This window comes from Seriola dumerili, unplaced genomic scaffold, assembly GCF_002260705.1.
Source record: "Seriola dumerili isolate Sdu_G_001 unplaced genomic scaffold, Sdu_1.0 BDQW01000113.1, whole genome shotgun sequence".
NCBI lineage: Eukaryota > Metazoa > Chordata > Actinopteri > Carangiformes > Carangidae > Seriola > Seriola dumerili.
In genome coordinates this window covers 1,301,015-1,320,552 of record NW_019174368.1, presented here as the reverse complement: position 1 = coordinate 1,320,552, position 19,538 = coordinate 1,301,015, and the positions used below count along the sequence as shown (strand labels likewise).

Genomic DNA, 19,538 nt, shown 5'->3' with positions numbered 1-19,538 from the left:
CAGTGCACTGTAATGTGCACACAAACACATGCACATGCTCGGTTGCTATGTGTAAAGGTGTCACTGAGTTTGCGCTCAGTACATACGTACAAACTGATTTTATAAGGATACATAATGACATGAGAAATGCAGGTCTTTGAATCTGACTTCCACTTAAAAACTACTCACCTACAACTCAAAGGAGCGTTTGTCTTTCAGATTCTACAGATCAGCTTTTTGCACATCTTGCCTCTTTCGGGATTAACAGCTGCAGAGGGCAAAGTTTTCGGTGCCAAGTTCACATAAAGAGAACCATTGCCAACCTACTGTTTACAAGAACTGAGGCTACATCAAAACCCTTTACCATTACCTTCATTCGCTGGCTCACTTGTTTATGTGCTGTATGTTTGTGTTTGTGTGTGGGAGAGACAGAATCTATGCAGGCAGCTGTTTCTGATTACTATAAAATAACTGTCACCATGACTCAGTGAAACATTTTAATGTCACATTGGAAGCGAGCTCATGTGGGAGAGCTTTGTGCACACTGTCAGCTGCTACAGGCACGGTCATCTGCACAGGAGTGCAAATGTTTTGTGAATGAAGACTGAAACGACGTGACACAATGAAACCTTTTGTAATTGCATTACATTCAGAGAGACTGGCAAAGATATTTTGTACCCGCTGTCAGCTGTTTGAGGCGTCTTATCAGCATGAAAAGGAGAGACAGCTTTTTGAAAATGAAGAATGAAGCTGAATCACTCCCTGTGGACTCGAGAGGCTGCTCTGCTGTTGTGATCGCCATTAAAACAGTGTATCAACCCGTCCAAAACATCTGCATCAGGGAGACAGAGGGGGGCTGTCTGCACACGTGTGTGTCGCTGTTGAAGCTGGTAGTTTGTGTGTGTGTGTGTGTGTGTGTGTGTGTGTGTGTGTGTGTGTGTGTGTGCTGGGGGTGATGGAGAGGAGAGTCTTTTCAGTGCTGTCTCACACAAAGAAGATAAAACTACTAATGGCCTGGGCTTCCTCTAATGGAGCTGTGTGTGTGTGTGTGTGTGTGTGTGTGTGTGTGTGTGTATTTGGCATACGCATGTGTGTGTGTGCACACTTCAACAAAGCTGCATTCAAATCATCTCTTATTCATGGCTGCATTACGGCATTCAGGCCTGGTCTCTCTGTCTTTCTATTTACAGCTCCCTCTCTCTGTACATGTGGGCATCTATTCACATGCACCTACTGTATCCAGGCTGCAGAGCTGCACGGATTGGCCCCATGTGTGGTGATAAAAGACCCACTCTCCTCCTTCAGAGTCCAGCAGCGTCTGTCTTCCCTGCATATCGCGTCATATCACACTGCTGTGAGAGTTAACAGAGGTTAAACTTTCTACTGATAACTCATTATTTACGACACTCTAAATATGTAATGTCGTCCTGGGTAAAGGTTGTGAAACATTTTGTATAACAATAGACAAATTTAACTTTATATTAAAAAGCATTAATTTAAAATGTATTATTTTAGTCAGTACATTTACTCAAGTGCTGTATTTAGCAAAATTTTGAGATAATTGCTTGGGTGATATCCAAAATTTAATATTTTGATACACTCCAGCACAAATATTGATATTTTTTAATGCAGTGGGGGTGGGGGTTTATAATATAATTATATTATTATGTTTCAGGTATAAATTGCTGCCATTAAACAGCAGTTCAAAGATTTATTTGTCACATACCAAGATACTATGTACAGTAAGCAAAGCAATGAAATGAGGTTCAGATTCAGCAGCTGGGCAAAAACAAAATCCATATATTATTTTTTCCATAAAATGAAATATATTGCATATGGTATGGAATATTGTGACATTCAAAATGATCAAATATCTGCCCAAGCGTATGTAAGTGTTTCCATTTTATATTACTTAGTACTTATGCTCCATTTCAGAAGGAACTATTTTATACACCTCAGTGTGTATACACCTGTATATGTATTAATGTATGTATTAAAGGCTCTACACATCCACACAGGTGTTTTCAATCATTCTCTTTGATTAGACCTCGGATCAGGCTGAACAGTGCCATGCATTACTTGAGAAAAGTAATTTGTCCCACCTTAACAGGCACAGTCACATCCACACAGTCCTGTGAGAAGGTTTAATCAGTCAAAATAATTAAAATCACCTGGTTTGCTTTGGACGTGCACGGCCTTTAAATGGGATTTGTGTCTTTTTCCCAGCAGATATTTTGACTTGACATAGTAGGAAAAGCACTGATGTCACTATTAAATAAAACATAATGGCTCTGTTCTATTCAAGAGTCACAGTAAGTTTTCTGTGAAAATGCCTGGACTTGTTACATTATCTGTTGTGGTAACAAGTTAATATATTATCATAGATTTTAAGCCACTATGAATAAAAATTTTGCATTTGCATTTGTATCATTTTTATGCCTCAGCCTTTTTTAAAAAAGAGACATGCAGTCATAAAGAGGTTGTTTAAGCCCATTGCTCTGACTACATCTGGATAAGCAGCGCCCTCCTCTGGTGAAAACAAGGCGTCAGCAAGTTCTATAATAAATGTCATTGGTATACTTTTTTTTGTCATTTGCAGATTTCATTCAAGGAGCGTGGGATTATGTTTTGTTTTATCTTGCAAAATTTGCTCTCTGTGAAATGCTTTGTGTGAAAGCTGTTGCATCAAGCTGCACTTAAGAAATAGATGTTTCCCAACTTGACAAGTCATGTCCCCCACACAGAAAGATCAGAGTATGAGGTAATCATTCAAAACCGAATTACTTCAAAATGAAAAACACCTTGCACAACTCATCCCCTGTAGGCAACTGAAGAAGAGTTGTGTGTGACATGGACTCACTTGAAGGATATTACCTAAATGAGTTAGATAGGTCCTACATCTAAAGCAGACTGAACAATACCCTACCTTAAACTTTAGCTTCAACAATTCTACCAAAGGCATTAAAAGTGACCTAATCTCTTACTGCACTAATGTGTACTATAGGCGAGATATTTGTCTGCAAAGCTTAAAAATTATTAGAGCTGACACCAAGTCCTGATGAAAGGTATTGCAGCTAGTGACTCAGGACAGAGAGCGTCATTCATTACCTGAAGAAGCCGTGTGACTCATAGCTTTTACTACTAGCCTGCCATGAACCTGCAGACATGAACACTCTCCTCTAGCTTTCATTAGCCCCCTCTGTACAGTTTCACACTCATTTGCACTACATTTACAAACATTAAGAATTATTAACTCCACCTCCTTCAATGCAAGTTTTGATTTGACCTGTGTTGTTCAAGTAGGTGGTACATGTATTGTCTACTCTATTAGAAGTTCACCTAATTTACAATGTGCAAATGTGCATGTATGTGTATATAGTGCTTGTGTCGTCTTTTGACTTTTCTTTGAAGAGAAAATGGCAACATACATAATGGATGATATATGTAATGCATTGTATATATTTATATATATATATATATATATATGTAATGCACTGTATATGTGTGTATGTGTGTGTGTGTGTATATGTTATTACTATCACCTTCATGTATAGAAAGCTAATGTGCCACAAAAACCTTATGATATCATTTGTCTTAAGGTATTGATGTGACAATGAAATTGCATCTATGCTTGCTGCGGCACGGTCCAGTATTTCCCCGTTAGTATCTCTCAACATCACACCACCATGCACGTGCGTTCATCGTAAAACGTGATGGTGGCGGCCGTCGCATGATGGCTCGGTCCAGGTGAGAACCAATAACGTCGCAGTATCGGAGAGAATGTGGATATATTTGGGAATACTGAGCTTTGCAGTTGGTTTGCGGAATACTGACAGAACCGAGTCCAATAGCAGCCCCGCGAAGTGGATTGTGGGTAACGTAGTCCAACAGTGGAGAGCTGGGTTCACATCGAGGGACATCAGTACGCGTTCTACTACATGTCCCACGACACACTGCGGGAATTCAGCTGCGTGTATGTGAGGCAGAGAGAAGGGAAGATTTGGGATTTCGTCAGCAGTGTCTGTGCTGTGCTGTGCTGTGACAAAAATAATGGTAAGTCCACAAATTAAAAACATGCCATTTTCAACACAATTCCCTCACTGACCACAAAATAACGCAGTCTTTCCGTTGGTGGTTAGCAGAGTTTTCCAAAGACCGTTAGCGTCAGTGATTGCTAATGGAACATGTAACATTAGCTAAGTTAAGCTAGCAAACAAGCCGCTTTAGCTTGCTAGTTATCGCAGTTATACATGGTTGTTAAAAAGATGACTGTTGATTAAAAAAAACTGCATTGTATGCTGTCGTTGAAAGTGGCAAACACAAGTGGAACTGTTAAAGTCATATTTTGTATGTTTGAATATTTAGCCACCTAGCTGTCATTATTCAACTTTGGTTCGGTTCGTGTGTTCCGCCCCCCTTGGGTGTCGAGGTTCCTCTTTACGGGAATCTCCTGGCTTGTGAAAAGAGACAGTGACGCTGGTTGGAGCGGATTAGAGGTCCTGGATAGTTTCACTGGCAGATTGTGCAGCCTGTTACCATATGAGCTGACAGCCCGCATGCCTTTCTGTTTACATCAGTGTCTAGTTGTCCGGGTCACTGGTTTTTGGTTTTACTTCGTCTCTGTGTTGTTCCCTTGTTCCCTTCCTCTCTGCCTCCCTGCCTCCCTGCCTTCCTCTGGGTGTTCGCAGATGTTGAACACGTTAACAGGTTTCCACATGAAGTGTTGATAAGATTTGGGGTCAGTGCTGCCTTTAGTCAGACAGCTGTTGTGTGTTTTTCCCATTTTTTTCAGCTGTGTGTATGTCTCTGGAGGATTACTAACTAACTTAAGCAAGGAAGCTAAAAGCATTAGTGTAATGCTGTGTAGTTTATGTACAGTATATGTATAATTTGCAATTTAGGATTTTAAATGAGAGCTGGCTATTTTTGCAAATCTTAACTTCCTGTTTTTAGCTGTTGCTGCTGACTGAAACTGTGCCTTGAATTTTGCTTGAACTTGTATATATTAGAGGTGCTCCGATCCATATTTTTTACTTTGAGTACCGTTTTTATAACATCTGTGTCTAAATCCCTGTTGTGTGGACTGAATCCACAGAGGGAACATGGGCCAGGGATTTATTGATACCTAGAACATGGAATTTTATAATGTTATTTAAAAAAGGAGCTGTATTTAATGTAGATTGTTCACATCATGGCCGATACCCAAAACCCTGAATGAGGTCAGATCCGATACACAGGATCTTTTGGCATAGATGCCAATCCTGGGTATCAGATGAGTTAATCCCCAGTATAATATGTTACATTTCTATTATACTTTTCTATACTATACAAATAAAGCAAAACTACAGCATAATAAAATCAATATTATGACAAGCCTGCTTCAAACTTTTTTTTGTATTCTAACCTGTAAATTACTGACTCAATGACTCAATGTATTCAGCCATTGCTGATTGAATTTGTGCTCGGACTCTCACTTTGCTTAAGACTTCTACAAACTATAAAAAACAATCCAGTTGAGAAACTAAACCATAAACAGTCTTCTCTGCTGTAATGATTTCTGTGGAATCATTATGGTTGATTGTGTTGTTGTGCCTGAAGCCAGTAAAGTAGGTCAAACCTCCATTCAACAACAGTAACTCAACTGTACAAGCTCCATGATTCACTTATTTCTCACTGCGTTGCCTCTCGTCTTAGGTAGGTCTAAGCTGTATTGTAGCCGCTGGCATTTGCACACGATTTTTGGGCCAAGTGTGGGTGTGTGTTTTTCTCTGTCTCTGTTAAAACATAAAGCCAACTTATGTCCAGCATTATGTATTTATCCTGTTTTCAGCCAGGCTACTGCAGTGTTGCTCAGAATATCACCAGTGTTATAATTATTTTGTGTCACAACATGTCTCTCCCACTCTGTTCTTCACTAATGCCCTTCATTCCTCTTCACCTCTCTGCATGCCTCTTTGTCCTCTTCCCAGGCCTAGCAGTCCAGCTAGCTGCAAGTGTTTCCTCGTGCATGTGTGTGTGCTTCGGGTTATAAGCAGTGGTAAAACATCTCGCTACAACTGATACTCCGGAGGAGCAGCAGCAGCTGCTACCACAGCAGCCATCCCCAGCACCCCTTACACTCCCCCGGCACACTCCAGCAGCGTGGTGAGACTGTAGCATGGAGAGAGATTTTAATTAAATACCCAGACTTTACTTGTGTTGTGTGATGGATTCCTGTTATAATTACACTTTTTGTTTAAGAGAGTTGATAGTTGACTGTCTATCTATCCATCTGCCCTCCTTTCTTCACTGCAGAGCAGGATGGAGGCCTCATTTGGCCCAACCTTCTCAGCTGTGGCTGCAGGAGCTAAAGGTGACATACTTAATAAACTTCTCTTCTCAAAATGCTCTTTCTTCCTCTGTGTTTCTGTTTCTCTTTTTGTTTGTGTTAGTCTGGTATTCTTACTTGTGAACTTGTCTTAATATGTTTTCAGCAGAAGGGTCCAGCACCTACAAATCGCACAGAAGAACTCCTTCCTCCTCAAGCACTCTAACCTACTCCCCCCGCGATGATGACGATGGAATGGTACATACACCCACATTTTTACATGTTATGTTTTTGCAGTCCAACATAATGAATTCGAAAACTCACAAACATTTATAATAAAGCCTCTCAAAGCATTAATTTTAAAATTGCCTGGGGTGAAAAAAAAAAACATCTGGAATGAATTCCTGTTGTACAACTTGTGCACAAGAGCCCACATATCTGGAAATACTATTGTACTATTGATGTATGAATAGGCTATGACCTTTTCTTCTTTCCACTGCCTCCCTCAGCCTCCCATTGGTACTCCTAGGAGGTCTGATTCGGCCATCTCAGTTCGATCTCTCCATTCCGAGTCCAACATGTCTCTGCGCTCCACTTTTTCTCTGCATGAGGAGGAGGAAGACACGGTATCATGCCCCTGCACAAACATACTGTACACATTACCACATACAGTATATGACAGTAAACAAAAACATATGGTCACACTCACATTTATGAACACGTGCATAGACACTTAAACATATAAAGACACAATTACAAGATAGTTTTGGAGCAGAAACCAAAAGCTGAGAAATTAACAAATTTGTGTTTGTGTGCAGGAACCCCAGGTGTTTGCTGAACAGCCGTCAGTAAAACTCTGCTGCCAGCTCTGCTGTAACGTCTTCAAGGACCCTGTCATCACCACATGTGGGGTATGTTAACTTATGTCCTTTTACAGCCTTTCCTCCATCTGTCCATCTTCCTGTAAAAACTTTTTTTTTAATGAAATGCAATTGCACACATATGTACATTGTATTTGGAAGAGTGTGTTTGATGACACATCTTTGTAGAAGTGCAAATAATGGGTTAAACAGTGTATGTTTGTCCGCTTGAACCTAAACTACAAACATTAGCATGTTTAGCTAAGTAGCTCACTCCCCAAAGTAGTAACCCAGTGTTACTTCCAAAGCCAGGGCCACTTCATACTACATTATTTTGTGGGGTTATAGGCTGCATAAAAAAAACCCTCATCGTGAATAACACATATTGTATTCACATTTATGTTGAAGCACAGCCACATGTAGCAGATTGTCGGCTCACTTTACCAGAAACTTGCTGCTTTTTATTGGATTTTGGGAAGTTTACACTCCAGCAATGTCTGAAATCAAGGAGCCATTGTTTAGAACATGATTGAGCAATTCGAGAGGTAAATCTGCCATTGTTGTCATTACAAACTGCATGTGTTTTAATGAGAATGCAGAGCTTGACAGGCGTAGCAGTAGTAGGTTCAGTACAGTCATTTGTGATTAAACTTATTATTATAATGAGAACAAGAAAATTGTTGACTTGAAAATTTCACGACACCTGTTTTTCACTCCTTCCTCAGCACACCTTCTGCAGACGATGTGCCTTGACTTCAGGTGAGTCTTAAAGTGTAATAGACCTATTTCATGGTGGACATTTTTACATGGCACTAATAAGATTAACAATGGTTATATTTCATCTAGATGTATTAGTGCTAGGACTGTAGTTCAAAGTGCTGTTTATCATAACCTTACCGTCATGTTCGTGTTTCTCACAGACAAGTGCCCAGTGGATGCAGCTAAGCTGACGGTTGTGGTGAACAACATCGCGGTAGCAGAGCAGATAGGAGAGCTGTTCATCCACTGTAAATACGGCTGCAGGGCCACAGCCAGTGGTGCGGCAGGGGCCACAGCCTCCAATGCCACAGTGGCCGGGAAGCCTGGAGCGTACGAGGTGGACCCACTGGGCTGCCCGTTCACTATCAAACTGTCCACACGGAAGTAAGGAATAAAGATTTGATAAGATGTTGGATTTCCACTGCTTCTCTGTGAATGTAATATGACTTACTGTAAAACAGCGCAGCAAATTGCTGTGCTCTTACTTACTGTTTTTCATCCTGAACTCTCTGTATCTCAACAGAGAACATGAGGCCAGTTGTGACTACAGGCCAGTCCGCTGTCCCAACAACCCCTCCTGCCCCCCGCTGCTCACCATGAACCTGGAGGCTCACCTCAAAGAATGTGAGCACATCAAATGTCCACACTCCAAATATGGGTGAGTCCTACAAACACACACGTTAAGAAATAATTTAACATTCCTACATTTCTTATATATTATATAAGATACAACTCAACTAGTCTTGTTTATATTTCATCACTTGCTCATCTGCCTCTCTTCTGCTCCACGACAGCTGTACGTTCATCGGTAACCAAGACACGTATGAAACACACCTGGAGGTGTGTAAATTTGAGGGATTGAAGGAGTTTCTGCAGCAGACCGATGACAGGTGAGCAGACCTGACGCTGTTGATTGAAATAAAAATTTAAGACCTTATATATTCTCATCTGAAGAGCTAAGTATTCAATTGTACAAATGTTGGTTGAACTGGATCCTTTCTGTCTATTAAACAATTTCAGCGCTTCAGTGAAATGAACTTGTTATTTTCTCTGATCGATCTGTGTGTGATCTCCGACCTTTGACCCCGTTAGGTTCCATGAGATGCAGCTGACTCTGGCCCAGAAGGACCAAGATATTGCCTTCCTGCGCTCCATGTTGGGCAAACTATCAGAGAAATTAGATCAGCTAGAGAAGAACCTGGAACTCAAATTTGGTGAGATTCAGGAGACGATGAAGTCATTTATTTCACCTGCTTATAAGATTAGATTCTTCTTTACACCATTTAAGGAAGTTATTTACATGTTTACACATTTAGATTAGAAGGATCCGCTCCACTGAACAGGTTGGTGGAGCAGGTGCACTATTAGTTACTTGCTCACTACAGAGGTGTCTGTTGAGGAACAAGTGCTTTTTTTCTTTGGTTTTCATTGTTGAAATAGCAACCAAACAGGGTTTGTGAGTGACACATGGACTCACTATTTTAGCCAAGTTAACTAGACCTCACTGTGCTCTTTATACTAACACACTAACACTTTGATCTGTTCATTGAGCCGGTGTATCAACAGCAGCAGTGGCTGTGACACACAGCTCATGATGGGAAACAAAGGTACTTTAACCTGATTGCTGCAATTTGTGCTAAAAATGGCACATGGAGTTATAACTCAGTCTAATCTGAAGGTATAGACATGATACACGAAGAGCACTAATGTTGAATCTGTACTTGGTATATATGACACTCACACACTGAGTTTGGGTATGGGGATTAGTATCAGGGGAGAAAAAGGTGGCGAAAAAGCTGGATTGGTGCATCCTTAATTACCTCCCTCAAAGTTATTGTGCCTGTGTGTTTTTCAGATGTGTTGGATGAGAACCAGAGTAAACTGAGCGAGGACCTGATGGAATTTCGTAGAGATGCCTCCATGCTTAACGTAAGTGCGTGTGTGTGTATGTGTGTGCACCTTTCAGAGACGCAGAGACAAATTAGTGAGAATAAAAGTTTAATTAGGAAGCCAGAATAAAAGGACAGGAGTTTGCAGTCAGCTTATAAAATACTTAATATTCATTTTCTGTGTCTCTGCAGGATGAATTGTCCCACATCAACGCCAGGCTCAACATGGGAATTCTGGGCTGTAAGTATCTGCCTGTCTGCCCTCCTTTACTCTTCACCTCTCTCAGTGGAGGAAGACATTTGGTAAAACTTTCCCAAGAACTGGTCCCTGTCAAGTTTTGAGTGATTTCAGTGTTAGAGTTGATTCTGAAATGCCAATTGTAGCTCTGACTTCCTTCTCTGGCCGTTCCTCTCCCTCACTCCCACTCACTTTCCTCCACCAATCTCTATCTGTCTCTTCCTTCCTCCATTCCTCACCTACCTAACTGTTCCCGTTTCTATTCTTTATATACACCTCGCTTGTGTAGTTTCCAGTGAGAAATGCATATCCAGACTTTCCCATCTCTGTGCCTGTGTGTAGCATACGACCCCCAGCAGATCTTCAAGTGTAAGGGCACGTTTGTTGGCCACCAGGGTCCCGTCTGGTGTCTGTGTGTCTACTCCACTGGAGACCTGCTCTTCTCAGGATCCTCAGATAAGACTATCAAGGTAACATCAACGCATCACACTCAAGGGAAATGAACAATGCCATTTTCAGACTGCCATTAACACCACTGAAAACACATTTTCCTTGATTATTTCATGGACACATTTTGGATGTGGTAGAGGGCTGTCAAACTCAGACTAGACTTGGATTATATTCAATCTTCTCCCTAGTACCAGCACCTGTAGCAACATGGCCACACCAATACAGCCTCTGTTTTTTTTTTGTTTTGTTTTTTGAAGCAGTGCTATTTTGAGTCTGAGCACAGACTTACACTGCCCACCTCCAGAGAGATTCTGATAACTTCTGCCCACAGCCGTGTATTGGAAACTATGGAGTTGTTTTCCATATACACTTACTCAAACGTGAGAAGACACATTATTTAGCATGTGCTGAAAAAAAGGCCTTTGGAAAGTGGAAAAAATAGCTTCAGGTTGCAGCCTAAAGATGCACACACACAAACAGGAATGTCATTTTTAGCAATATGTTAATGAATGTCCTCCTTTCCCCTCAGGTCTGGGACACCTGCACCACCTACAAGTGTCAGAAAACCCTTGAGGGTCATGATGGCATCGTACTGGCTCTGTGTATCCAGGGGTAATAAAATGCACACATGCACCTAAGCACACACACACTGTGATCATAAGCTTTATATCGACTGGGAATCACACTCGGTTATCTCTTTTTCGTCTCCATAGAAACAGGCTATACAGTGGCTCTGCAGACTGCACCATCATTGTAAGTAATGTTCACTTCTCTGCTTCCTGTTTTTAAAGTAACACTTAACACTAACGCTTGAATGGTTTTTGAAAAGGTTTGTTTCCGTCTTTTTGTCGTCCTGCCAATTTGCATCTTGCGTAGGTGTGGGACATCCAGACCCTGCAGAAAGTCAATACTATCCGTGCCCACGACAACCCTGTATGTACACTGGTCTCCTCCCACAACATGTTGTTCAGCGGCTCCCTCAAGGCCATCAAGGTACAGTTATGTACATGATGTATCACCCAGTGTATGTTGTGTTGTTCCCTCATTTTTAAAGCGTTCTGCAGAGGCATCAGTTTATTTTCCTCATGTCAGGGTTTATTTAAAGTGCATTATCATATGAAAATGTATCTATACCCTTTACAGCAATGTAAACAGAACGATTAACATAAAGAACAACAAACAGATTATTAAAAGTAAGACAACAAATAAAAATAAGTACAGATAAATCATCGAAAACTATGGGTGTAAAATCAACAAAGGGCAAAGACATGAAGTGAGTTTTGCCTCTGGCCTTCAAGGTTTCCTAAGAAGGAGCTGTTTATACATAAGTAGGAAGACTGATCCACAGATAGGGACCACAAAGTGAAAATCCTCCGAAACCAGCCTTATTTTTAAGATCTGAGCAGTTCTATCCCTTGTAGTGTTTTATAGGTCAAAACATCTGAAGTGTGTTTAGGACAGAGATGAATGCATGGATCAGAATCTCAGTATCAGATAAATGGAGAAGTGGATGGATTCTGTAAAAGTATAGAGCATTTGTCAAGTCAACAGCAGCCAAAATATTGTTTGGCTTTTTGAGTAGAGGGGTTTAAGTGGAATCTAGATTGGCAAAAAAGTTACTACAAGATTTAAAAGTATAATATAATAGTCAATTAAATAATGTAAGCTTTCCAGGAAATGTGTTTTTAAGTGTTGTTTGATGTAAATACATAGAGAGTTGCTCAGAAACATTAGTGTAACTGTAGTTGCTGACCTGCAAAATTAGTTTTGAGAGTGTGACTCAGTGAGGAGGGAAAAACAGTAAGGAGTGATGGCTGTAGCCTTGTCTTTGTTACCATGGTTACAAGCTAGCGAGCTAAACGAAAGGGGTGATTGTGGTGCTGTGTGCATGATGTCAGAGCTCTTACACAGGGACTTTCCTTTCTTGCCCATCTTGACTCTTCCCCCTCCTCCTCCTCCTACTCCCGTCTCCCACCAGCTCTCTGTTTCAGCTCGGTGACATCATGCAATTAACTGTTTTCACCAGTGTGTATCCGCCCCAACTCAGCTCCATGTACAGAGCGAGTGGGTGCGTGCACTTTCATGAGTGTGTCATAGTTAAAACGTAGCCTCATTTCAGTTTATGTTGTGGTTTCTTGATAGTGATGACTTACTGCAACTAAGTTTATGTGTCAAGTGAAAGGGCAGTGAAAAGCAAATTGTTTTACAGAAAACCTTTGTAATAATAAAACCTTGTAAACTTTCTCTGATGGAAGTCCCCAAGAACTGCAGCTGTTAGTTTTTAAATTAAGTGTTTTATTATTTTGGGTATTCTCTTGTGTAGTTTGAAGTCAGTAAAGTTTGTTTTCCCTAAAGTTTCAGTTTGACTGATCCTCATTTTTGTTTGTGTAGGTGTGGGACATCGTGGGCACAGAGCTGAAGCTGAAGAAGGAGCTGACCGGTCTGAATCACTGGGTTAGAGCACTGGTGGCCTCCCAGAACCACCTGTACAGTGGCTCATATCAGACCATCAAGGTAGGTGGAGGGGCTGGAGAGTGAAGGGGAAATGGAAGTGGTGTACACAATTTAAATTCATAGGTTGATTGTCTAGTCATAGTTTCACAATTGTCACTAAGCATGGAAGACTTGCCACGCTTTGGATTTCTCCACATGTTGAAGCAGTGTGCGTGTGGTTGTAGATGTTTTCGGCCTTTATAAAAGCAACAGGAGGAAAAGAGTGAGGATTAAACTGTGTGTTTGTTTGCTTCAACCCACAGCAGTAACCTTGTGTTATTACCAAAGGCCAGGCATGTGTCGTTTGCTAATCACATTGTATACCTGTTCAGGACTGGAACATCCGCCCTGCAGGAGCCAAGGTGCTAGTAGGTTTGGAGGAACAATAGCAGCTCTGACCTGATTTTTTTTTTGTTTTGGGGAATTTTGCATTCCAGAAATTCCAGCCAAACCTGTGTCACGAAACTCATTGTTTTTCTTCATCCTCAAATCCTTTTCATAATGGCCCGTAATACAGGAACTAACTAGCTCTACACTGCAATACTAGAACAGTGCTATTTGTCTTCTACATGGATCTTGAAGTGCGTGCTTTTGTCAGCTTTGTGGCCTCAATGTCCTAGCATTGTAACATGTATGTAGCCAGCCAAGTGCATATTTAAGACCTTCAAAGCTTCTTGTTTTAAAATGAATAAAAAAGATTAAGTAGAAAGCCACTGTCAGCCACTGAAATCCACTGAAAACTTGCTGTTTGAGCAATTACTCAGAATATCTGGTAAATATGCCACTGTTATCTCTGTAAACTGAAAATGTGTTGTGCTAAAATGCGAAGCTTGACAGGCGTAGCAATAGTAACTGAGGAGGGTGGGGCTTAGTAAACTGTGAATTAAATAAAAGGCCTGCAATGAATACTTTGACGAGGCAATGACTTGAACTGATTTTAAGTGTTCTAGATGCAGTTAATCAAGTTTTAATTTCATCAGGAGGTGCAGCAGAAAAAAGATTTGACAGTGTTGTGCTTGGCAGGTCCTGTAGATTCGTCTGCCAGAGACAGACTTGAGTGGAAGGATGGTGGTTGTGAATTTTGGAGTATAAAAATAAAAAGCTGGAGGAGGAAGTGCATACTGGCCCTGTGGTTATGTAGAGTTGCCCAAGTGACCAGAAATACAGCTCCACATTATTGACGGGAGTAATTAGCACAGATAGAGTACTACATGCGTTTAAGTGTGTGTGTGTGTGTGTGTGTGTGTGTGTGTGTGTGTGTGTGTGTGTGTGTGTGTGTGTGTGTGTGTGTGACAAAGTGGAGCTTGGTCAAGGTCCTTAGTCATGGTTTTAGCTGATATGTTGTTGTCAGTGTTGAGCACACTCAGGGTGCTAATTAGCTGGAGTATAGAAACTGTTGAAGTCACTGTGGATTGTGTGTGTGTGTGTGTGTGTGTGTGTGTGTGTGTGTTAAAGCCATTTGGATATATTGTGGCCAGTAATTGGTTTCTGTATTCTCTATACAAAAAGGACTTTGTGTCTGCGTCTTACTGTCATCTTCATTCACTGCCTCATTGTTGAAAGTATTCTGATTGTACTGTGTGTACTGTGTGTGTGTGTGTGTGTGTGTCCCGCTGTTTTGCTGGAGTTGGTCACTAATGAATACCTCAGGGACGCTGGAGAGAGATGAAGAGAGGAACAGAACAGAGAGCAAAAAGAGAGCGACTGGTTGTGGGAATGGGGGACGTCTGTGAGAGAATGAAGAATGAGTAAAGGGAGATGAAATCAAAGATTAAGAAGACTGTGCTTGTTTTTTATGATTCCTATAAGTGGAGAAGTCGGTCTCCAGCCAATACTTAGCTGGAGAAGTCATTTAGCAAATGTTTAGCTTCAGAAATTGCCTTGACAAATGCTGCAAATATTCAGTGAAAAACACCCCTTTGAACATTTTTGCAATTATGTCACTTCATGCATAATTATATAACTGACACCTACAAAGTTCCTAGAAGACCCAAATATAGTAAAGTCAGTGTTTGAACAGAAAATATTTTTTGCACTCATTTCTTTTTTAAAATGCAAGAGATGAACTTTATTTTTTAATGTTTAAAAAGTCGGACCAGTGTTTGAATGCTTAAAATAGTTGGCAGTGTTTAATAGCAGCCCCTGTAATCTGTTGATCTGCTGACAATGTCTGTTTATCTCTCCCTGTCCAGGACACTCACTCACCGTCACATCTTTTTCATCATCCTCTTCTTTCACTTTCACTTATTTTTTTACCCAGCATCCTCTCTGACTCTCTCTTTCTCCCTCCCTGGCAGATCTGGGACATCCGCTCTCTGGAGTGTGTTCACGTCCTACAGACCAGCGGGGGCAGCGTCTACTCCATTGCTGTCACCAACCACCACATCGTCTGTGGCACTTATGAAAACCTAATCCATGTAAGGGAGACAGACACAAGCACACGTACACTCCTGCACAGACACACAGACTGGTTTTCACCTTCATTTTACATTTACATCTCAATGAGAATTTTTAAAGTCTCATGTACAGTTATATTTCATGTATATTTATAATGTCTGTTTATTATGACTATAAGGAGCGGAGTTCTGCCAGACAGAACAGAAGTTTTGTTGTGTCCTGATGACAATAAAGTATCTACCTAAATATTAGCCAAACTACTGTGATGTGATAATGACGATGATGATGATGAAGGTGCACCTCTCTCCTCTCTAGGTATGGGACATTGAGTCTAAAGAGCAGGTGCGGACCCTTACAGGTCATGTGGGGACAGTTTACGCTCTCGCTGTCATCTCCACCCCTGACCAGACCAAAGTGTTCAGCGCCTCCTACGACCGTTCCCTCAGGGTGAGGACAGACTGTATATCCATTTCTGTGTGTGTGTGTGTGTGTGTGTGTGTGTGTGTGTTTGTGCGTGTGTGCGTGTGTGTGCGCATTATCTGTTTTAAATAAGAAAGTAAGTATTCAAAGAATAGTCCGACTTCATTAATTCATTGTCTTGGCTGAGCTAAAATTACACAATCTTCAGAGGAGAAAGTAGAAGTTAAATTTGTGTGTAAAACACTTTTGCATATTCTGCTTAAAATAAAAGCTTTAAAATGTTGTTTATGTGTTTATTTGCAGGTGTGGAGTATGGACAACATGATCTGTACCCAGACCCTGCTGAGACACCAGGGTAGTGTAACAGCTCTGGCCGTTTCCAGAGGCCGCCTCTTCTCCGGAGCGGTTGACAGCACCGTCAAGGTACAACATATCCTCAGTCAGCTGCGCCACCTGCTGCACATCTGTATCTGTCTGTGCCTCTGCGGATGTTGTTCTCCTCATCATCCATCCAGCAGCCTTTGTCTCTACTGTTCAAATTTTAACCATTGTTATTTTTTGAAATGGGACACGGCCAAGAAATACGGAGGATTAGGGCCACATGTAAAATGTTCTAACGCTTCTCGTGGCCCTAATCCTTCTCCGTAAAGAAAGAAGCATCAAACAGATCCTCGTAGAAGTTATAGACCAGCATCATAAAAAGTCTTTCAGAATAAAAGCACTTGGAAAAAGCTTTTATAACTATTCTTATAGGTCATTATGAATACTTCCTGATCTTTCCTATCCTAACCTGCAGCTGCATATAATTGCTTTATTGTAATGTATTGTATTGTAACTTTGTTGGATCTGCTAAATTAATCTTTCTATCTCCCTCTCTTAGGTGTGGACATGCTAAATGAACAGTTTGCTCTGCAGTTGAGTCCAGATGACTTCGCATCTCGTTAACCTTTCCACATCATTTCCTCTTCCCCACCTGTTTCTTTGATTGTGATTTAACGGCCACAGACCAATAACAACCACCACTCCACAGTCAAGCTGCATTTGAACTGTTTTACTAAGTGTTGCTTTTAAAACTCCAAACAAACACTCCGACAAGTTGACCCGATCGTCAGGATCGTGGGTCAGCTCCAGGTTACACTCCTTGGTGACCTCGGTGACCCAGCGCATTACAGGGCAAAATAAGACGAGCTGCCTTAACGGTTGCAACACACTGCGCCAAAAAAGAGATTGAATGGGCGCTGCACTCCTGTAATCAGAGCAGGAAGCAGAGAGGATTATGGTTGTTAGAGTTTTTCAAACTGTAGATGGTCCTGCCTGCTTCCTGCAGATACACCTGCCATTTAAGAACTGTACTGATGATGCCTAATGTACAGTAAACTGTTCAAATAATGTAAGGGCTGGTTTCATAAACATGTACTGATGCCACAATCACTCAAAATGTTTATGTTATGTGACTTTTCAAAAGCCAAATCCCTCCTGAGAGAACTCCCAGAATGCAGCTTTCATTTTATGCAAATTAAGTAGCAGCAGTTTTATGCTGAAATTCATGTGAACAGTGCTTTTTTGAGTTGGACTTCATTGAGTCCTACCCAGAAAATCTCTTCCCCTTTGCTTCCATATTGTGGTTAGAGGTCAAAGGTCAGCAGCCCTGCAGCTGTTGAGCAACCAGTGTCTTGCTCAGACACCTCAGCAAGTGACCTACTGTTGACTGCTGTAAGTGATTTGAGTAGAAGACAGTGGAGGCCACATGTACTGTATAATCAAAGCAGAAACTCAATGTAGCTAAAATTATATTATGTCAGTATTTACAGGTAAAGGACAGTATTTCCAGTGTGCTCTCTGTCTTGCTCTGAACGATGGTGAATGAGGTCGATAAGGTTTTTAATGAAAAGAAAGCAAATATTCAGTTATTGATGGCCATTATTCAAGGCAAACTCAGTGTAGAGATAGAGCGCTGGCAGTAGCAGTGCTGCTGCAGACACACTGGCGATGTGGACACACACTCATGCAAGCTGCAGCAGTTCAGCGATGCAGCCGCCACGCAATGCAGGCAGTGTGTCTTTGGCGATAGTCAAGGCAATAGATTAACGCAGTTACAACCTCTGAGCTATGTGTATTTTGATTTGACTCTGAACCTCAACGTCAGTCTGGATCCACTGAGATTTTGGCTAAGCATGTTTTCAGACTTTGGGGGCTTTCACACTTGACACAATTGGTTGTGTTTTGTTGGATGCATTTGTTCTGGTGGAAGATCGGTCAATGCAACTGAACTGTCTTATGAAGTCACCAAAACTGGCCAATGGATGACTTCATGCTCACAGGTCTTGGCTCATTTGTAAACAGTGTGAACTTGAAACACAGCAGAACTAAAAAGGAGCAATGGATCTAAACCAACTGAAGTAAACTCCAGGTGTGAAAGCAACCTTCATCTGGTTTTGTAGCTGGTTAAAATTTATTGTCCACTGCATTTTAAAACCAGCTAGTGAATTGCCTTGGCTGCGTAGCATTAAAAATTTTTTCCAGTTCTTAGCAGACAGAGTGTTCGTCTCTTGATTCAACGTTTCTGTTCTAGACCAAGAAAAAGTGCACATATCAGCATGGATGGATGCAGGTGCAATAACACATTTTCTCACTCCTTGTTTACTGTAGTTGTCGCACAGTTCGGTTTTGTGAAACCAGCCTTTACAAAACACCTTTTAATAAGTGCAGAATTTAAAGAGAATGACAGATCTATAGATTTACTGAGTTTTATATTAGTGCCATGATAGAGCTGTATTCAGAGCCACTCAACGGTTATACAGTTGTGTAAAGTAACAGATAGTGCCGAGCCTGGACATGTGCCCATGAGAATGACTCACCCTGGCCTACATAACAGAGACAGGCAGAGAGGAGGAGACAGTTCGTGTGCATGTATGTGTCTGTTATTGTGTATATGTGAGTGTGTTTCAATGAGTGCCATATGTGCGGATGAAAAGTTAGGAAAGACTGCAATAATGCGTATTTCTCCCCTCTCTCTGTCTCCCTCCTCCCTCTCTCAGATCTGTCTTCAGCTGGTTAGAATAAACATAACCACGGATTAACACTTTATGAGTGTAGCACTTGATGGACTCACAGAAGGCAAGAGGCGGACTAGGTGTAATTAACCTCAAAACTCCCAGAGGCAAAGTGCCATTGAGCTAAAGTGAAGTCCAGTGTTCCTAAATTATGTCTGAGGACCCACATTGGGTTGAACATATGAAAAATGACTAAATATGCCTGGGAGGGTAGTTTTTTAGTTAATGAGATCATGTACACTCACACCAAATTTAGACATTTAAGCTAAATTAGATTTTTACAGATGTTCGGAACTATTTTGCTTTCATTTCAATGCAGATCTGTTCGCTACTTACTTTAGCCTTGGTGTGAAAGGTAGAGGTGGGGAGGAGAGAAAGTGTCTTCGCTGGTCACAGTTTCAGTGATTTCTTGTATACTTGTAATCATGTAAGCCTGAGTTGATCATTGATCAATAAAACTGTTGTACACTTTGACACTGTGAATCTGATTTATTTTAGCTATACAACATTCGCTTCATGTGCTAAATAGGATATGAATATGGAAATTGAGCATAAACATAGCTTCAAGGTCCACTTAATAGATTTTTTAAAAAACTTTCAAACATCCAATAGTCTTCATCGTTCACAATTAATATCAATCAAGGGCGTAGGTTTGGTCTCAGCATTGATAGGGACGCAACAACCCCGCCACCC

General features: G+C 41.1%; 1 protein-coding gene across 2 annotated transcripts; it reads left to right on the top strand.

The window, feature by feature from the left end:
* Nucleotides 1-3,962: 3,962 nt before the first annotated feature.
* traf7 (TNF receptor associated factor 7) lies at nucleotides 3,963-19,316 on the top strand. 2 transcript variants are annotated; one of them, XM_022747951.1, is made up of 22 exons: nucleotides 3,963-4,032; nucleotides 5,949-6,123; nucleotides 6,274-6,331; nucleotides 6,456-6,544; nucleotides 6,796-6,912; nucleotides 7,105-7,197; nucleotides 7,872-7,905; nucleotides 8,067-8,289; nucleotides 8,429-8,563; nucleotides 8,700-8,795; nucleotides 8,998-9,119; nucleotides 9,761-9,834; nucleotides 9,987-10,035; nucleotides 10,375-10,502; nucleotides 11,012-11,094; nucleotides 11,196-11,235; nucleotides 11,359-11,475; nucleotides 12,874-12,996; nucleotides 15,273-15,392; nucleotides 15,688-15,819; nucleotides 16,096-16,215; nucleotides 16,673-19,316. In XM_022747951.1, exons 3-22 carry the CDS (start codon nucleotides 6,280-6,282, stop codon nucleotides 16,685-16,687), a joined length of 1,962 nt encoding a protein of 653 aa, XP_022603672.1. In that variant the 5' UTR covers nucleotides 3,963-4,032; nucleotides 5,949-6,123; nucleotides 6,274-6,279; the 3' UTR covers nucleotides 16,688-19,316. The 2 variants fall into 2 exon arrangements, with proteins under 2 accessions (XP_022603672.1, XP_022603671.1); XM_022747950.1 differs by having other exon boundaries at nucleotides 6,453-6,544.
* The last annotated feature ends 222 nt before the right edge of the window (nucleotides 19,317-19,538 follow it).